The 18,792-nt window shown below is 34.2% G+C and overlaps 2 protein-coding genes across 2 annotated transcripts in view; both read right to left on the bottom strand.

Moving 5' to 3' along the window:
• Positions 1–7,240: 7,240 nt before the first annotated feature.
• On the bottom strand, positions 7,241–9,410 carry LOC134692941 (uncharacterized; the record flags this gene model as incomplete). The annotated part of the gene is made up of 2 exons (XM_063553586.1): positions 7,241–7,365; positions 9,204–9,410. Coding segments are annotated over 2 exons (315 nt in total), but the record flags the coding sequence as incomplete, so codon positions are not given.
• Positions 9,411–9,459: 49 nt separating this feature from the next.
• Positions 9,460–18,792, bottom strand: part of LOC134692624 (uncharacterized) — a 31,655-nt gene continuing 22,322 nt past the window's right edge. The window contains exons 9-10 of the mRNA XM_063553084.1: positions 9,523–9,668; positions 9,460–9,490 (exon numbers count right to left, since the gene is read on the bottom strand). Coding sequence (XP_063409154.1) covers positions 9,460–9,490; positions 9,523–9,668 — 177 coding nt within the window. The remainder of the gene's footprint in view (positions 9,491–9,522; positions 9,669–18,792) is intronic.

Raw genomic sequence — 18,792 nt, 5'->3', positions numbered from 1 at the left:
TGTATTAGTGGGATCATACCCTTAGTCAATATTAGTGGGATCATACCCTTATTCAATATTAGTGGGATCATACCCTTATTTAATTTTAGTAAGATCATACCCTTATTTAATATTAGTGGGATCATACCCTTATTCAATATTAGTGGGATCATACCCTTATTCAATAAATAGAAGAGGACTAGTTTTAAAATAGGAAATATTAAAAGCGAATGAATGATTGATTGAATAAAATATGCGTTGTGAAGATTTAAGACAGGCCCAAAGATTTAAGGAAAATAGCAACCAACATTTAAGGTGTACATAGGCAATATGCATACGAACATATTATTATAGTAACATAAGTTTGTATGGTAAACATCAACAAATGAGTCTGAACCACTGAATTATAGGCTCCTGATTTGGGACAGTCCTAAACATACAAAAGATGGCGGGGTTAAACATGTTAACTGGATAACACCCCACACCTCCTTATTATTATATAATAATGCCAAAAGTTTAAGTTTTTCACGATATATATATGATGTAAAATACGGAACAGAACTATATATAGTCAAATTGACGGCTATAGTTTGTCATTAATGTGCATATATTCGATGTCATATTAAAAAATCAGAAAATAGTATCATAAGTCAAAATGTTATCCATGGCCACTTTATCCTTCATAAACACTCGGTTTTAATCCTTTAACACGAAGGCCTGTAACTATGAATAGGGAACCAGATAGTGGGAATTCTTTACTCGGTTTTAATCCTTTGACACCAAGGCCCGTAACTATGAATATGAACCAGATAGTGGGAATTCATTACTCGGTTTTATGCCTTTGACACTAAGGCCCGTAACTCTGAATATGGAACCAGATAGTGGGAATTCTTTGCTCGGTTTTAAGCCTTTGACGCTAAGGCCCGTAACTTTGAATAGGGAACCAGATAGTGGGAATTCTTTACTCGGTTTTAATCCTTTAACACTAAGGTCCGTAACTCTGAATAAGGAACCAGATAGTTGGATTCTTTATTCGCTTTTATGCCTTTGACACTAAGGCCCGTAACTCTGAATAGGAAACCAGATAGTGGGAATTTCTTGCTCGGTTTTAAGCCTTTGACATCAAGGCCCGTAGCTCTGAATAGGGAACCAGATAGTGGGAATTCTTTACTAGGTTGTAATCCTTTGACACCAAGGCCCGTAACTCTGAATAGGGAACCAGATGATGGGAATTCTTTACTCAGTTTTAAGCCTTTGACACCATGGCCCGTAACTCTGAATAGGGAACCAGATAGTGGGAATTTTTTACTCGGTTTTAATTCCTTTGACACCAAGGCCCGTAACTCTGAATAGGGAACCAGATAGTAGGAATTCTTTACTCGGTTTAAATCCTTTGACACCAAGGCCCGTAACTCTGAATAGGGAACCAGATAGTTGGAATTCTTCACTCGGTTTTAAGCCTTCGACACCAAGCCAGTAACTCTGAATAGGGAACCAGATAGTGGGAATTCTTTACTCGGTTTTAATCCTTTGACACCAAGACCGTAACTTTGAATAGGGAACCAGATTGTGGGCATTCATTACTCGGTTTAAATCCTTTGATACCAAGGCCCGTTACTCTGATTAGGGAGCCAGATAGTGGGAATTCTTTCCTCGGTTTTAATCCTTTGACACCAAGGCCGTAACTCTGAATAGGGAACCAAATAGTGGGAATTCTTTACTCTGTTTAATCCTTTGACATCAAGGCCAGTAACTCTAAAACGAGAACCAGATATTGGTAATTCTTTACTCAGTTTTAAGCCTTTGACACTAAGGCCCGTGACTCTGAATAGGGAACCAGATAGTGGGAATTTTTTAAGTTCTCCTTTTGGTGCAGCTGTTCGATCACAGGTTACAAATAATTCGAAAATATCGGGAATATCGATGAATTGTAATTGTTTACCTGAAAAATACATGTAGTTATTATAATAATTATAATATTTTTATATGAGCGTCACTTATGAGTCTAAAAGAGGGACGAAAGATACCAAAGGGACAGTCAAACTCATAAATCTAAAACAAACTGACAACGCTATGGCTAAAAATGAAAAAGACAAACAGAAAAACAATAGTACACATGACACAACATAGAAAACTAAAGAATGAACAACACGAACCCCACCAAACACTAGGGGTGATCTCAGGTGCTCCGGAAGGGTAAGCAGATCCTGCTCCACATGCGGCACCCGTCGTGTTGCTTATGTGATAACAAATCCGGTAAATAGTCTAATTCGGTAGGTCAAATTCATGAAAGGGAAGGGGATTGTAGTTACGACGTGAGGAACATATCCGATATCATTTGTGAAATGGTTATTCCATAACGGTCAACCAACTCGTGATGGCGTCCGTAAAATTTACGAAGGGATGATTTCAACTTCACCATTTGGAACTCTTGATTTAATAGCTTCCTTGTGAGCAGTAACCCTCTATCATGAAAATCAATATAGGAAATACAAGCACGGGAATATCTATCAATTGAGAGATATATACCCCGTATGCAGGTGCTGCTGGAATGTTGCTACTTAGAAATGGAAAGTTCACAATTGGAAAGCTGAAATCATCTCTTTTGTTCTAAAGTTTTGTCTTCAACCGACCCTCATTGTCAATTTCTAGATGTAAGTCAAGATATGAAGCTGACTTAACTGTATCTGTAGTATCCTTTATCTCCAATTCGATGGGATAGATGCGTTCCACATAGTCACCAAATTTTGAATTGTTTAGTGAAAGAACATAATATCTAATATAGACGAAACGCGCGTCTGGCGTACTAAATTATAATCTTGGTACCTTTGATTACTTTTACACCACTGGGTCAATGCCACTGCTGATGGACGTTTCGTCCCCGAGGGTATCACTAGCCCAGTAGTCAACACTCCGGTGTTGACATGAATATCAATAATGTGGTCATTTTTTTAAATTTCCTGTTTACAAAACTTTGAATTTTTCGAAACACTTAGGATTGTCTTAACCTAGGCATAGATTACCTTAGCCGTATTTGGCACAAATTTTTGGAATTTCGGATCTTCAATGCTCTTCAACTTTTTACTTGTTTGGCTTTATAAATATTTTTATATGAGCGTCACTGATGAGTCTTATGTAGACGACACGAGCGTCTGGCGTACTACATTATAATCCTGGTACCTTTGATTACTTTTACACCACTGGGTCGATGCCATGCTGGTGGATGTTTCGTCCCCGAGGGTATCACCAGCCCAGTATTCAATTCTCCAGTGTTGACATGGATATCAATAATGTGGTCGTTCTTTTCTTCTAAATTTCCTGTTTTTACAAACTTTTGATTTTCTTATCCCAAGCATAAATTACATAGCGTTATTTGGCACAACCTTTTGGAATTTTGGATCCTCAATGCTCTTCATCTTTTTACTTGTTTGGCGTTATGAATATTCTATATGAGCGTCACTGATAAGTCTTATTTAGACGAAATGCGCGTCTGGCGTACTACATTATAATCCTGGTACCTTTGATAATTTTTTTAGCATAATCTTCTGATAATATTGGTATTTGACATAGATTTTCTTGCCAAGGAAATTTATCATTCTCGAGTACATTTTGATATCTGCTTTTTTCAATTTTGGTTTAACCTGTGTTGGATAGTTATATCATTTGCAATCATACCACATCTCCTTATTTTCATTAGTCGTATTCGGTAGGTCACTTTTATGAAAGGGCAGGGGATTGTAGTTACGACGTAAGGAGCATATCCGCTATCATTTGTGAAACGGTTATTCCATAACGGTCAACCAACTCGTGATGGCGTCCGTAAAAATTACGAAGGGATTATCTCAGCTTCATCATTTGAAACTATTTGTCTAATAGCTTCCTTGTGCGCAGCAACTTTACCACCATTTAAACAAGGAATTCATAGCTTGTGTTGTGTGTCAAAAGTCATTCCGTCAAGTATTTCTTGTACGTTTAGCTGTTTACTGATTTTACGATTCACGGTGATTAACGAACTGTTTTCACCCCTGCACATAAAATAAAAATGGCAAAACATCTTGCACGAAAATAACCCTTTACCACCCCCTGTAACTAACACAATTGTCTGTTACCAATCAGTCATCAATATCTCAGTTATCAAGCCGGCTTTACCCTTCACCACCCCCTGTAACTAACACAATTGTTTGTTACCAATCAGTCATAAATATCTCAGTTATCAAGCCGGCTTTACCCGTCACCACCCCCTGTAACTAACACAATTGTTTGTTACCAATCAGTCATCAATATCTCAGTTATCAAGCCGGCTTTACCCGTCACCACCCCCTGTAACTAACACAATTGTTTGTTACCAATCAGTCATAAATATCTCAGTTATCAAGCCGGCTTTACCCTTCGCCACCCCCTGTAACTAACACAATTGTTTGTTACCAATCAGTCATCAATATCTCAGTTATCAAGCCGGCTTTACCCTTCACCACCCCATGTAACTAACACAATTATTTGTTACCAATCAGTCATCAATATCTCAGTTATCAAGCCGGCTTTACCCATCACCACCCCCTGTAACTAACACAATTGTTTGTTACCAATCAGTCATCAATATCTCAGTTATCAAGCCGGCTTTACCCTTCACTACCCCCTGTAACTAACACAATTGTTTGTTACCAATCAGTCATCAATATCTCAGTTATCAAGCCGGCTTTACCCGTCACCACCCCCTGTAACTAACACAATTGTTTGTTACCAATCAGTCATCAATATCTCAGTTATAAAAGCCGGCTTTACCCTTCACCACCTCCTGTAACTAACACAATTGTTTGTTACCAATCAGTCATCAATATCTCAGTTATCAATCCGGCTTTACTCTTCACCACCACCTGTAACTAACACAATTGTTTGTTACCAATCAGTCATCAATATCTCAGTTATCAAGCCGGCTTTAATTCTGTAATGTGTGAGTTTACTCAATATACCATTTGAAAATGCCTGTACCAAGTCAGAAATATAACAGTTGTTGCCCATTCATTTGGTGTGTTTTGTCAATTAATTTTTAATTTGATTTGGGACTTTCCGTTTTGATTTTTCGTCGGAGTTCAGTATTTTTGTGCTTTTACTTTTTTTATAGACATGTTAAAGCTTTTCTGTTCTATCCAGTTTGAAGAAAAAATCTTCAACACCCAGTTATTTTAGTGTTTACACTGACATATATAGTGCGCACGCAATGACGCCAGCATTTGGCATATTCTGATGACCATAGTTATGTTACTCTATTAAATTCAGAAATAAGTCTTTTATATATCAAATACTTAAATTTTCAAATTTTTCACATTTTTTATAAAAAAAAATAAAAGTATGCAAGAGTCTTGGTAGTTTTTCTTTATTCTGTATTTTAAATTTATTTAGACCTTTTTTTTTAAGCACCCCATTACTCTCTTTTTTTTTTTTTTACCCATTTTCCACTATGCTTTATTTGTTGCCACTTTTCTTAACTATTATTCTATCTTCTGTAAGCATCATCCATACACTCATAATTAACTGAATTTTAAGATTGTTATGTTATTTAGTTCCACAGGATATTTAATACAAATCTTTTTTGTGTAATATTTAAAAAAAAAATGTAGTGATAGTTATTTCTAACAATTAATGTTATGGTTTTTAACTATTAACTTTATGATATTTTTGCATTTGAGTGAAAAGTAAAATCACAAAAATACTGAACTCAGAGGAAAATTAAAAGGCTCCACTATTTGCCTCTTTTTCAATGGGTTACGATTTAATGATAATAATAAATATATTGGTTTCTTTAACCCTTTTGTAACATTGAATTACCATCATTTTGTACATAGCAGCAATATTATATTTGTATAACATTGTCCAGCAGGATCTTTTGAGCACCTGATTTTGACCCAGATTTTGGTGGGATTTGTGTTGCTGGTGTTTATCTGATGGTCGGTTTTTTTTAACTGTTTAGTTTTTTTTTTTTTGTGCTGTTGCTTGTCTGGTGGTCTTTTAGTTTTAACCATAATAGCATTGTCTGAATATGTGGTATGGGCTTTGTTCATTGTTGAAGGCCATACGGTGACCTATATTTGTCCCTTTGGTATCTTTTGCCTGTTTTCTGTGTATGAATGAATATTTTTTTTTTTGTCTAATTAATTGTAACAACAATTTCAACATTTGTTCAAATACATCTTTGTACTTTTAAATTTCAATTTTCTCTGCAAATTGTCCTATTTCTAATTTTGCTGCCAAGAGTAATACCGAAGCTGAAGGTTAACACCAACATTCCATAAGAAAGACAAATGTCACACAAATAATCTCAAGAACTACTGGTTCATTGATAGGTGCTTGTTTAATTTCCAGTGGCAAATATTTCATATATTTTCAGGACATAAAAAAATCAACAATTAAACCAATAGGTACATTTTATTTCAACGGAATATAGGCCTTGTAATGCATGAAATGAGGACTGCCATTGCAAAATAATGGTGGATTGGATAAGGAAAAAATATTGGTTTGCAACAGGTGACCAAGACGGAAACTTCATCGAGTTGTTCCTGTTGTTCATGTTGTTCATTTTGACAGTGATATTGTTGGCTATTTTCAAAACTACCTCTACCCTTTTTTTATTGGAAAAATATGCATCATTTTCATCAAATTTGGAAATTTTATATAAACCAAGAATTTGACTGAAACTTCAATTGACATACCCATTTTTCAAGATTCAAATCCTGCTTTAAAATAAGACTACATTTTGTCAGTGATGGTACATAAATAGACCCTCATATAGTCATTTTGGGGATTTTTAAATGAGTGTTTTTCAGTTTGTTTTCATTCACAATTTCCACTGAGACTTCACTGTTTGGGAAAAAAGTTATCTTTTTTGGGAATTATTTTAATTCATTTTTTTTCAAATTGGGCTTCTTCTCCAGAGGTAAAAAGCCTTTTTCTCCATTAATTTGAGGTAAACAATATCACTTTTTGATTTTGTTGTTTCTGCTGTTGCAACAATTTCGTAATGCCCAAATATGTCAGGAGTTCTGTTGAAGCAATATTGATTGATAAAAAAATATGTGTCATTTGGTCTCTTGTGAAGATTTATCTCATCAGCCATCATACCACTTCTTCTTTTTTATATGACAGACAGCAAACCCACAACAAGCACTGAAATAAGGGTTTGACATCAACGACTTATTATAAATTACTAACTTTTAATTAGAAAACTATAAATGTCTAAAAAAGTATGGTTATTGTACATGTTCGAATACAAAATCCTAATTATCAACTGTTCAACACTTTCTTCTGATGCATGTCTTTCAATACACCCTCTGTCACCTCTTTACCTTTCCTTAAAATCTTCTTATGAAGGAGAGATAAGAACAGCTTCACCTGAAAAATAGGAAGCAATCTATATAAGGTAAAAAATTGAGAAAATTGTGATTAATTGCTTTTTGCAAATGTAAAAGAAGGGTGAAAGATGCCAGAGAAAAAGTCAAACTCATGAATCGAAAATAAACAGACAACGCCATGGCTAAAAATGAAAAAGACAAACAGACAAATAATAGTACATATTGAACACAACATAGAAAACTAAGGCCAAAGCAACACCAACCCTCGGAAAAATTGAAGATGATCTCAGGTGCTCCAGAAGGATAAGCAGATTCTGCTTCATATGTGGCACTCATTGTGTTGCTTGTGTTATTACAAATCTGGTAAATACCCTTATTTGGTAGGTCAAATTCATGAAAAGGGAAGGGGATTGTAGTTACGACGTAAGAAACATATCCAATAGCATCTGTAAATATAAAAAAAAAGATGTGGTATGATTGCCAATGAGACAACTATCCACAAAAGACCAAAATGACACAGACATTAACAAGTATAGGTCACCGTACGGCCTTCAACAATGAGCAAAGCCCATACAGCATAGTCAGCTATAAAAGGCCCCGATAAGACAATGTAAAACAATTCAAACGAGAAAACTAACTGCCTTATTTATGTAAAAAAAATTGTAAGGGTTCCGCGGAACCCAGTGTCTCGCCTGCTTTTGCTTTTGCTGTAAATTGCAGGCTCAACATGCTCAACAAAAATGAGAAAAAAAAATTAATAAAAATAATTCTCTTGATACTATCTTATGATTGTAAGAAGCTTCTGTCCAAGTTGTATGTAATGTTAACTGAAAGAAAATCTTAGTCCATTTAAAAGTAAAATACAGAAAAAATGGAGTCTTCCTTTCACAAAGTCTACTTCTGGATACTATCTTATCATCATAAATAAGCTTCTGTCCAAGTTTGGTAAAAACCCAGGATAGTTTAAGAAAGTTATTAAAATTTTATATACTTTAACCACAGAGTGAATGTAATGTTTCCCTGCAGAAAAACTAAGTCCATTTAAAAGATAAATATGGATAATATGGATTTATCTTTTCACAAAGTTTACTTATGGATACTATCTTATGATCATAAACAAGCTTCTGTCCAAGTTTGGTAAAAACCAAGGATAGTTTAAGAAAGTTATTAAAATTCTAAAAACTTTAACCACAGAGGGAATGTAATGTTCCCCGCAGAAAAAAATAAGTCCATTTATAAGTAAAATACGGAAAAAATGGAATTTTATATTTACCAATTTTTTTTCTGGATACTATCTTATGATCATAAACAAGCTTCTGTCCAAGTTTGGTAGAAAACAAGTATAGTTTAAGAAAGTTATTAAAATTTCAAAAACTTTAACCACAGAGTGAATATTTGTGGACGCTGCCGACGACACCGACGATGACGACGGGATGTACGATCGCTTAGTCTCGCTTTTTCGACTAAAGTCGAAGGCTCAACAAAAATGAACGAAAACCAAATATGTAACACATAAACAAACAACAACCACTGAATTTACAGGCTCCTGGCACATACATAAATAATGTGACGGGGTTAAACATGTTAGCGGGATCCCAACACTCCCCCTAACCTGAAACCTCCTTATCTATTGCCCTGATCTTCTACTTTGTTATTTTCTGTTCCTACCTGATCAGGTGGTTGCAGTGTATTGAAATAAGCAGGTAATTTCTTTCTACTGATATTCTCTCCAGTAATGATTTCCTCTAACACAGCCAGGTAATTATTTCTTACCTGATCAGGTGGTAGCAGTGTATTGAAATAAGCAGGTAATTTCTTTCTACTGATATTCCCTCCCTTAATGATTTCCTCTAACAAGGCCAGGTAATTATTTCTCACCTGATCAGGTGGTAGCAGTGTATTGAAATAAGCAGGTAATTTCTTTCTACTGATATTCCCTCCCTTAATGATCTCCTCTAACACAGTCAGGTAATTATTTCTCACCTGATCAGGTGGTAGCAGTGTATTGAAATAAGCAGGTAATTTCTTTCTACTGATATTCCCTCCCTTAATGATCTCCTCTAACACAGCCAGGTAATTATTTCTCACCTGATCAGGTGGTAGAAGTGTATTGAAATAAGCAGGTAATTTCTTTCTACTGATATTCCCTCCCTAAATGATCTCCTCTAACAAGGCCAGGTAATTATTTCTTACCTGATCAGGTGGTAGCAGTGTATTGAAATAAGCAGGTAATTTCTTTCTACTGATATTCCCTCCCTTAATGATTTCCTCTAACACAGCCAGGTAATTATTTCTGTTCATGATCTGACTAGAAATAGCTAGAGTCTCCTCTTCATTAAATGCCTGTAACCATGGAAATATATATGTTGTAGTAGTACATGGAACAAATATGAAATAAAAAGAAAATCAACAAAATAATAATTCTATATGCAGTTGTATATATTACACAGAAAAAAGTTGCTCTATTAACAATTATATATATAAGAAACAGACCTAAACCTAAACATTGATCCATGAATCGAACCATGAAAATGAGGTCAAGTATGCAACCCAACAACCCATTGTCCGATTCACCTGAAAATTTCAGGGCAGATAGATCTTGACAATCTTAAACAATTTAACCCCATGTCAAATTTGCTCTAATAAAATTAACTGTACCGATTTTTTTGCACCAGATGCACATTTCGACAATACATGTCTCTTCAGTGATGCTCGTGGCCAAAATATTTAATGAAATCCAAAGCTTATAGAAAAGATGAAGAGCTATAATCCAAAAGGTCCAAAAAGTATAGCCAAATCCGTGAAAGGAATCAGACACTAGAAGCCCGATTTCAGTCTGAAACGGCCATTTTGGTCTGATCACATCTTGATTGACTGGATTTACCGCTAGAGAAAATTCGTCAAGATATTTCAGATCGTTTAGTCGCCGTTCAGATCGATAGCCTCATCAGGTAAATCAGTTCGTTAAGGCGTATCAAGACGGAAAAGACTGAATCGTCCAGCGGGTTGTTTGGACCCGTTAAGACCATGTCAGACCAAAACAGACCATGGATACAAACTTACGTCAAGATGTTGTCAGACCGTGTCCAGTCGTGTTCAGATTTTAATCATTTGGACACAAAACGAGTGAAACTTTCCCATTGTTTATCAGGGGTTGCTCCCCTTTTAAAAATAAAATAAAAGTTAGAAAGAAGACGGTTTATGTTAACTGAAAGTCTACCACGTCCCTTTAATCATGTTAATTAAATAAAAAAAATATTCAATTTGAATTCTTACTACATCCTATTTAACATGTTTTGTATATATTTTAAAAAATAGCTCAAAGTCATACTGCTGAACAAACCGCCGCGAAATGGCTAAAAAAAATTCAACAGATTGCCGAAATAACATTTATTCATTGAATGTAAGCACCTGAACCTTTATATTAAAGGTTTACAAGTGATTACACTACATGTTTTTGCAATAACAGACTGTCGTGGGTGGTGAAAAATTTGTCATGTTGACGCAATAGATCATTTCTACACCCGTATTAAATAATTACGGAGGTCGGCCGTGAACAGACAAGTGCCAAAAAATTTCCTATATACCTTATTATAATAAGGTATATAGGATTATTTTTTTTCTGAGACAAGTGCCTGTGCGTGAACACTTGAAAACGCGTGATCTTAATAGTTATGTTTAATTAATTTAAGATGTAACATTTTTTTAATATTGTAAATGAATGCATTCATTTAACTTTTAATGTTGGCTATATAAATTGCATTTGAGTGAGGCAGGGAAAAATATATATATATAACTAGAATCTATGTCTTTTCTCGTTTTCCGTTTACTGTCATGCCATTGTCCGTTCATTTTTGCCAGACTCATGCGTTTGACTTTCCATCTTTATTTTTCACTTAGTCTATAATTCGAGAGCCTTTTATAAAAAAAAATATTACACACCAGAAGACTTTGTTAAAAGATAAAGTTTGAATATTATAGCAGAAAAAGGCCAGTGTACCTGAAGTACATTTGAAGACCAGGTTATATATATAACATGAATACAGCATAATAAAGCTGGTTTAATTTGAATTACTATCCATTAGGGACATTTTCCGACGATAATTAATCAAATCTGACAAGTTTGATTAAAAACGGAAAATACGCCCGTAAACGATTTAACGTTACCGTACCCTCTTTACTTGTCGCATGTCGGCATCTTCAAATGGCAAATTTATTTTACACAAATTCGTTGACATGCCATGATGGTAGATGGACACTACAGCACAATATAAGCTGAGCTGGAAATTACAATTGGTGAGTATAAATGAATAATATTTTAAAACATGCCTATCAGACATGAGAATAATCATTGATCCGGCCAAGAGTTTGAAGGAAAGATGTTTACATTTGTTACATTTGTGCATACAGGTATGAATTGACTTTCTAATACCCCACATTCTTGTACAGTAACTTGTTCAAAGGCAAAGTAAGAATTTGGGCTTGTAAAAAAAATTATTCCTGTGATTGGACCCCCCCCCCCCCTTATTGGAAGATCAATGCATGATTTGAAAAAGGTACATATAAACTATGGTTTAAATCCTCCCTTTTAAAAAGGGCTGGATACACACCTGTTTATTGCCTAAACCATTGTGTGGACCTAACCCCCTGATAGAGTAACCCTAGTCCAAATAATTATGACGTCTGGCAAGGCTATTTAATTTTTTTTCTGCGACGCCTTCCTAGGACGTTGTAGGAAGGCGTCCCAGAAAAAAATTTAAATAGCCTTGCCAAACGTCATAATTATTTGGACTAGAGTAACCCTACATATTCATATTTATTGTATGTTTAATAATGTATTGATAACTGTCACGTCCTAAAATTTGCTTGAAATATCTGTCACTGGATTTTTAATAACTCATAACCAACCAATCTTCACATGTACATGTATGTTACAATGATGATGCACCTATTTATATAGCCACTGGTGGGTGATGTACAATAATTATAATTTATCACATATTTGTTATGAATACCTTCAAGGCTTGGGTTTGCATATGCAATAACCTCTAAATTGCCGGGGGCAAAAAAAAGAGTATATTGATATTGTGCCCTGATTCCAAATGATGTGACAGCATTGCGTCCTTAACAACTATTTTTTACACTTTTGTAATAAGAAATTTAAGATAATTTTTCAGGCATGTTTCATTAAATTGCAGGCGCGGATCCAGAGGGGGGTTCCAGGGGTTGGAACCCTTTCTCTTTTTGAGGATCAATGCATTTGAATTGGGACATGTAATTGGAACCCCCCTTTGTCCTGGTTTTCAAAATGGCTGGACTCCCCCTGAATTGTTATCAATGATTTGGTTTTGCTCTAAATTTTGTAGAACTTAAATATAACATGTTATAATCTATGCATACCATTGCTTTGTCATGTATGTAGTAATATTCTACAAATTCTATTTTGAAATAAAAAAGTATTATTAAAAGAATTTGTTGAATTATTATTACTACAAATATCACAAATCAAATACATGTAGTTACTGTAAATTCAGAAATTATTGCTTGCAAATTATTGCGAATTTTTCATTTTAGACTTAAATGCGATTTTAATTTTTACGATTTTGTGAAAAATCCTGTTTAATTCATATAGAATATCACAAAATGTGCGTTTAAATTATTGCGTTTACAACTCAGTCGCATTTTTCGCAATAATAAAAACCTCACATTAATTTCGGAATTGACAGTAGTATATAAAATAGTATTAATGCTATTGACTTATTTAATTTTATACATGTTATAGAAGTCGCATGTAATACAAGTTATAAATACTTAATTCTTAATGTAAATTTTTTTTGTAGATAAGATATCACATTGGTTTGAGCATGATTCCCAGCAAGATTATGAAGGGGCATATTTATCATATATACATAGGAAATATATAGTGTCACTAAATTACTCTCATACGGTACCTCACCTCTGTAGCTGTAAATTGCGAAACGGTGGATTCATTCATAATTTTGAGTTACTTATTGCAATTGGAAATAACGTTGATAAAGCTAACCGCATTATGCCATGATGTTGATGGGATGTTTTGATTGGACAAAAAGGAAATTGTGAATTGAACAAATAGCAAACTTGAAATTCATAGGAAAAAAAGTAGGAAATTGGAATAATGAAAATTCATAGTTTCATTGATTATCTTACAATCATCATGATCATTGTCAATACTACAAGTGCATCATCATGATCATATATATCTGAATTCACCTTGGATAATTATACATTTAAAATAAGAATTTGGATATAATAAGAATTTCTGTGCTGGTGTTGCTACTGTTAGCTTCATGTACCACCAGCTGGGAGTGTTAAACCTTTTTGACCTTTCGTGAGGGTCTGTCACGGTCCGTCACTATTGGTTAGTGTCATATATGCATGATTATGGAAGTTTCACCAACCTAGACAAGCTTTACAGCCCTGACACGGTTGTTGGTTGGACTTAGAGTCAAATGACAGCTTGCTGTATACATTTGTAGTTCAAATAGTCTGAATGAATCTACATGTATGTTGACAATCTTCTAAATTACTGTTCATTCTGAAACTGGCATTTTATACTAGTACATGTAGTAGTCGAACATATTAAACAATACATGTACTTCAAAGTATCAATTTATTTTGTCTCGCTTTACATTAAAGTCATGAAAGTTGGTTGTATATATGCAAGAAATATGTATTACAGTCTTGGGGTGATGATGTAAGCTATTTTTAATAGAGCGTTACATTTATAAAAGCTAAAAGAGCTGGTTCAGTGAATGAGTGTAAAATATACTGTTACATTTTATTACATGTAATTGGATACATTTTATTGTATATGAGTACATTGCAAGGTCTACTTGTCTATCAGGTTAGGTTGACCTGACCTTAATTTTATTTCATGGATAATTTAAGTGATTTAGGTTATTTCAGTTTAATACAATGTTAACATGGTTAGGTTTGTTTCTCAGATACTTTGTAATGAAATTAGAGACTGGAAATGAGGAATGTGCCAATAAGACAACAACCTGACTACAGAGCAGACAACAGCAGAAGGTCATCAATGTTTGAATTGTTTCTCAGAAGCTGTAAGCTACATTGAACATGTTGGAAACAAACATAATTTTTTTTTTGCCTAAGGAGATATGGTATCAGGGGTGAATCCAGCCATTTAAAAAAGGGGGGTTCCCAACCCAAGACAAAAGGGGGGGGGGGGGTTCCAACTAAATGTCCCCATTCCATGATCGTCCAAAAAAGGGGGTTCCAACCACCTGAACCCTCCCCCTGGATCCACCACTGTGTATGAATTTTGATGAGACGACTTTCATAACTTAAACTATAAACCATGTAGACCAAGTGATTTTCTTTTTAGTCACTATATAATAGGTCACTGCACACCCTTCAGCAAAGACCAAAAACTTAAACTTCATGATGAGCACCCTATAAATGGCTCTGCTTGGAAAGAGCTAGGCTTCTAACAGAGTTAATGTAAAAAATTCAGACGAGAACCCAACAGTGATGACAACTTGATTTATACTAGTATACATGAGCTACAAACAAACAAATATGTGCTAAACAGCAATCAACAAAAACACTACAGACAAAAAATTAAGGGGAGACTATTTAAATATAAAAAAGAAGATGTGGTATGATTGCCAATGAGACAACTCTCCACAAAAGACCAAAATGACACAAACATTAACAATTATAGGTCACCGTACAGCTTTCAACAATGAGCAAAGCCCATACCGCCTAGTCAGCTATAAAAGGCCCCGATAAGAAAAAGTAAAACGATTCAAACGAGAAAACTGACGGCCTTATTTATGAAAATAAATGAACAAAAACAAATATGTAACCAAAGATTTGTATAGTGTCTTAATTTCCAAATTGTACACAAGAAACTAAAATTTAATAATACAAGACTAACAAAGACCAGAGGCTCCTGACTTGGGACAGGCGCAAAAAATGCGGCGGGGTTAAACATGTTTATGAGATCTCAACCCACCCCCTATACCTCTAGCCAATGTAGTAAAGTAAACGCATAACAATACGTACATTTAAAATTCATTCAATTCAAGAAAAGTCCGAGTCTGATGTCAGAAGATGTAACCAAAGAAAATAAGCAAAATGACAATTAAACATAAATAAACATGCAGTTTGCCCCCTCCCTTTTTGGGAAAAAAATTGGTTGCTTATATAGGGAATCACTGAACCGTGACTGGAGCGGTCCCTCTCTTAGGTCAGTCAGTGGGCCATCACTTACGAAAATTCCTGGATCCGCCACTGAGCATGTTATCGTGGGATGTCGATGGACTATTGTATACCAAAAGAAGAAGAGAACCAATTTGAATTAAAAACAGGTCGATATTTCACCTGCTCTGGTTCGTCGAAGTAATGGACAAAGTAAAATCACAGATTTCTATTTAAATAAAATTGTTCTCGAACAAAGGAAGGAATTCGTCATCACAATTGTTGGGTATAATGTATTTTAATGTGAACATCGTTCTGAAGTACTGTATGCCAAATTTTCTGTTCCAACATGCACGTTATATATATGCTACTGGACGTCCCAAGATAATTTTCTGTTCCGACATGCATGTTACCAAGAGATGTGAATATTTTCTTGGAAAAGTATTCAGTAACAAAGTTTCAAATTAATATCGGGATTTATTTTCTTTCTTGGTATATTCAGTAACAGCAAAAAGAATAACTTGACTGCTTGTCCGCTAAATTGGGCTGTTCTTGCCAGATAAAAGACTTCTAGTTATATAACTCGAAAAACTTTTAATTTGTATTTTTTTTTAATTTATTTTCATCACTAGATAGCTGAAATTTATTGGGAAACTTGCATTTCGGGCATATTCTTTGCTTCTTAGCTCGAATTAAAGAGTTTTATAAACTTTTTCAAATGTTGAATACGCAACCAACAAATGGAAGTTTTTAACGACCTTGACTGGCTATACAGCCCTTGTACGGTCGGCCCTGGCTTGCGCCTTTTTGGGCATTAAATAATTTAATATTTTTACCATGTCGTAATTTAAATAATTTAGAATGATAAGAAAGTTTAATAAAAACAAAAATTTAAAAAGCAAAAATTTTGATAAATAAATGAATAAAAAAAGTAAAAAATTTAAGATTAAGTAAATAATAAAATAATAAAAGAATATAATACGCAACCAAATCTCCAAGTATTATTTATGTTTCTGGTAAAGGCGTTTGATTGGGTATTAGTTTGAGGTAGGCGTGTTTTCGGAAACATTCCTCCAATCAGACCTATTTGACATACATGTGTGCGCTGATGCGTGTACACTGGCTATTGTAACGGCACGTGTGACTGTCTCATATCGAAATCTGTCGAGCGTGACCAATGTTTATTGTAGAATTTTTTGTCATGTGGTCAAATTATTTGACATACAAGTTTTAAATTTGCATTTTGAAAGATTATTTTCGGAAGAGGTCCCTATATACTATTCTAAAGTGTTAGAGAAAAAAAAACAAGACTTTAAAGGAAAGATACATATCAACGGAGAATATAACCTGAGAAAACTATACTAGTCTACTAGCATAATAGTCAAAGATATAAAACATGTATTATATGGCTCTGATATCAAATTTAACGTGTTCTGGAAAATTTTGACAAAATATAATTGCACGAATTTTTAATCGATCGCTGACCTTTAATTCTAGAAGTGACTTGTGACTGTTATAAACATGCAGAGACAATTCTATGCATTATGGTTTAAGTTTACAATGAACACACTATAGTTATACATTTTCCTTTTAAATATCAAATAGACAATCACCTTTCGGATAGACTTGCTTTTTCTTTCTTTTCGTAAAAATTATCATTCGTCCATTTAGAGACATAAATTACAAGTTATATATGTCTCTGGTTTATTATATTTGATTACTTCAAAAATGCTTCAAAATACTATGAGCCTGTATTGGGGTCCCAACCGATCACACAAAAAAAAAGGGTCGAGTTCCAACTATATGTCCCCGTTCAAATGCATTGATCGTCTTATAAGTTTATGACTCAACGGTTTCCTCCAACAATATGGTTTGATAAATTTCTTTCGAAGTTCATTATACTTTTCACATACTAAAATAAAATGATATTCATCTTCAATTACTTGTTTATCACACATTTTACAAAATCTCGGATATGTCTCAATATTATAAAATCGACAAGTTTCTATATTCAAACAGTGAGCAGATATATGCGGTATTTTACAAATGAATGGTTTTATAAATATAATTTACAGCATGATCTTAATAAAATTGTTGGGGTCAAATACATCTATGCAACATACATTTAGGCGAGTCTTCAAAAAATAGTACATTTCACTATTAAAGCTACCGTTTAATCTATCTTTGAATTCAAATTAAAACAAATTCACTTTTTTTACACCCTGATGTAACCGTATTTTTAAAGTGTTGTCATCCGTATCAATAAATTGTTTAATAAAATTGAAGTGCATGAGTATTATTAACGTCTAGGATAAGTGTGAGATTTCTCTGTTGATGGGAATAAACAAAATTTAGCTGAATTTGTATTATTTAAATTAATGAAAAGGCAAGCTAGTGTGTGTTTGAAATGATATTGTTAAAATGGATTTATAGCATGAAAAATGTGTGTAACTGATTTTACGTTGACTTGGACTGCGAATTTGAAAATAATATATTTGTGAAATCACATTCTACAAGATGACATATTTTGTAAGTACGTTTAATATACTCTATAACATTTCATTCTAATTATAGTATCTTTGAAATGCATTTTATAGCGGACTATGCGGTATGGGCTTTGCTCATTGTTGACGGCCGTACGGTGACATTGTTAATGTCTGTGTAATTTTGGTTTCTTTTGGACAGTTGTCTCATTCGCAATCATACCACATCTTCTCTTTTATATTTATATAGCTATTACTTGCAACTGCCACATGTACATGTTCCAGACTCGTGTCGCTGAAAGAGGTCTCCTTTCAAGTTTGAAAATAGGTGGAAAAAAGCCCACTTATTAGATATATACATGCTCTCAGTCTGACTGTTGCATTTTGAACAAACGAGTGAAAGTCCAGCGCCATGTAGAACAAAATAGTTTCAACATTCATTTATTATTATCATGATCTTGACCTGCATGGATACATGCATTTAACTTGCAACTGTACGGTTAAACAAACCGGTTATTGATGGCTGCACAAAAATCTTTAACATCAGACAAAACATGAAATTAACTGTTCAGGAAAAACGAAGTCCATCTAGTAGTAAAATACGGAAAAATGAAAATAAATATATGCAAAATGTTCCCCTGGATACTGTGTTTTGGACATAAAGAAGCCAATGTCCCAATTTCCCGAAATTCCATTATGTTTGACAACGATTTTGATGTAAAACAAAACTTTAACCACAGACTGAACCTAAATGCTGAATTAGTCGGCGTGAATGCTGACAA

This window comes from Mytilus trossulus, chromosome 12, assembly GCF_036588685.1.
Source record: "Mytilus trossulus isolate FHL-02 chromosome 12, PNRI_Mtr1.1.1.hap1, whole genome shotgun sequence".
In the NCBI taxonomy this organism is placed as follows: domain Eukaryota; kingdom Metazoa; phylum Mollusca; class Bivalvia; order Mytilida; family Mytilidae; genus Mytilus; species Mytilus trossulus.
Note: the sequence above shows the minus strand (reverse complement) of the source record. Positions and strands in the feature narration are given on the sequence as shown.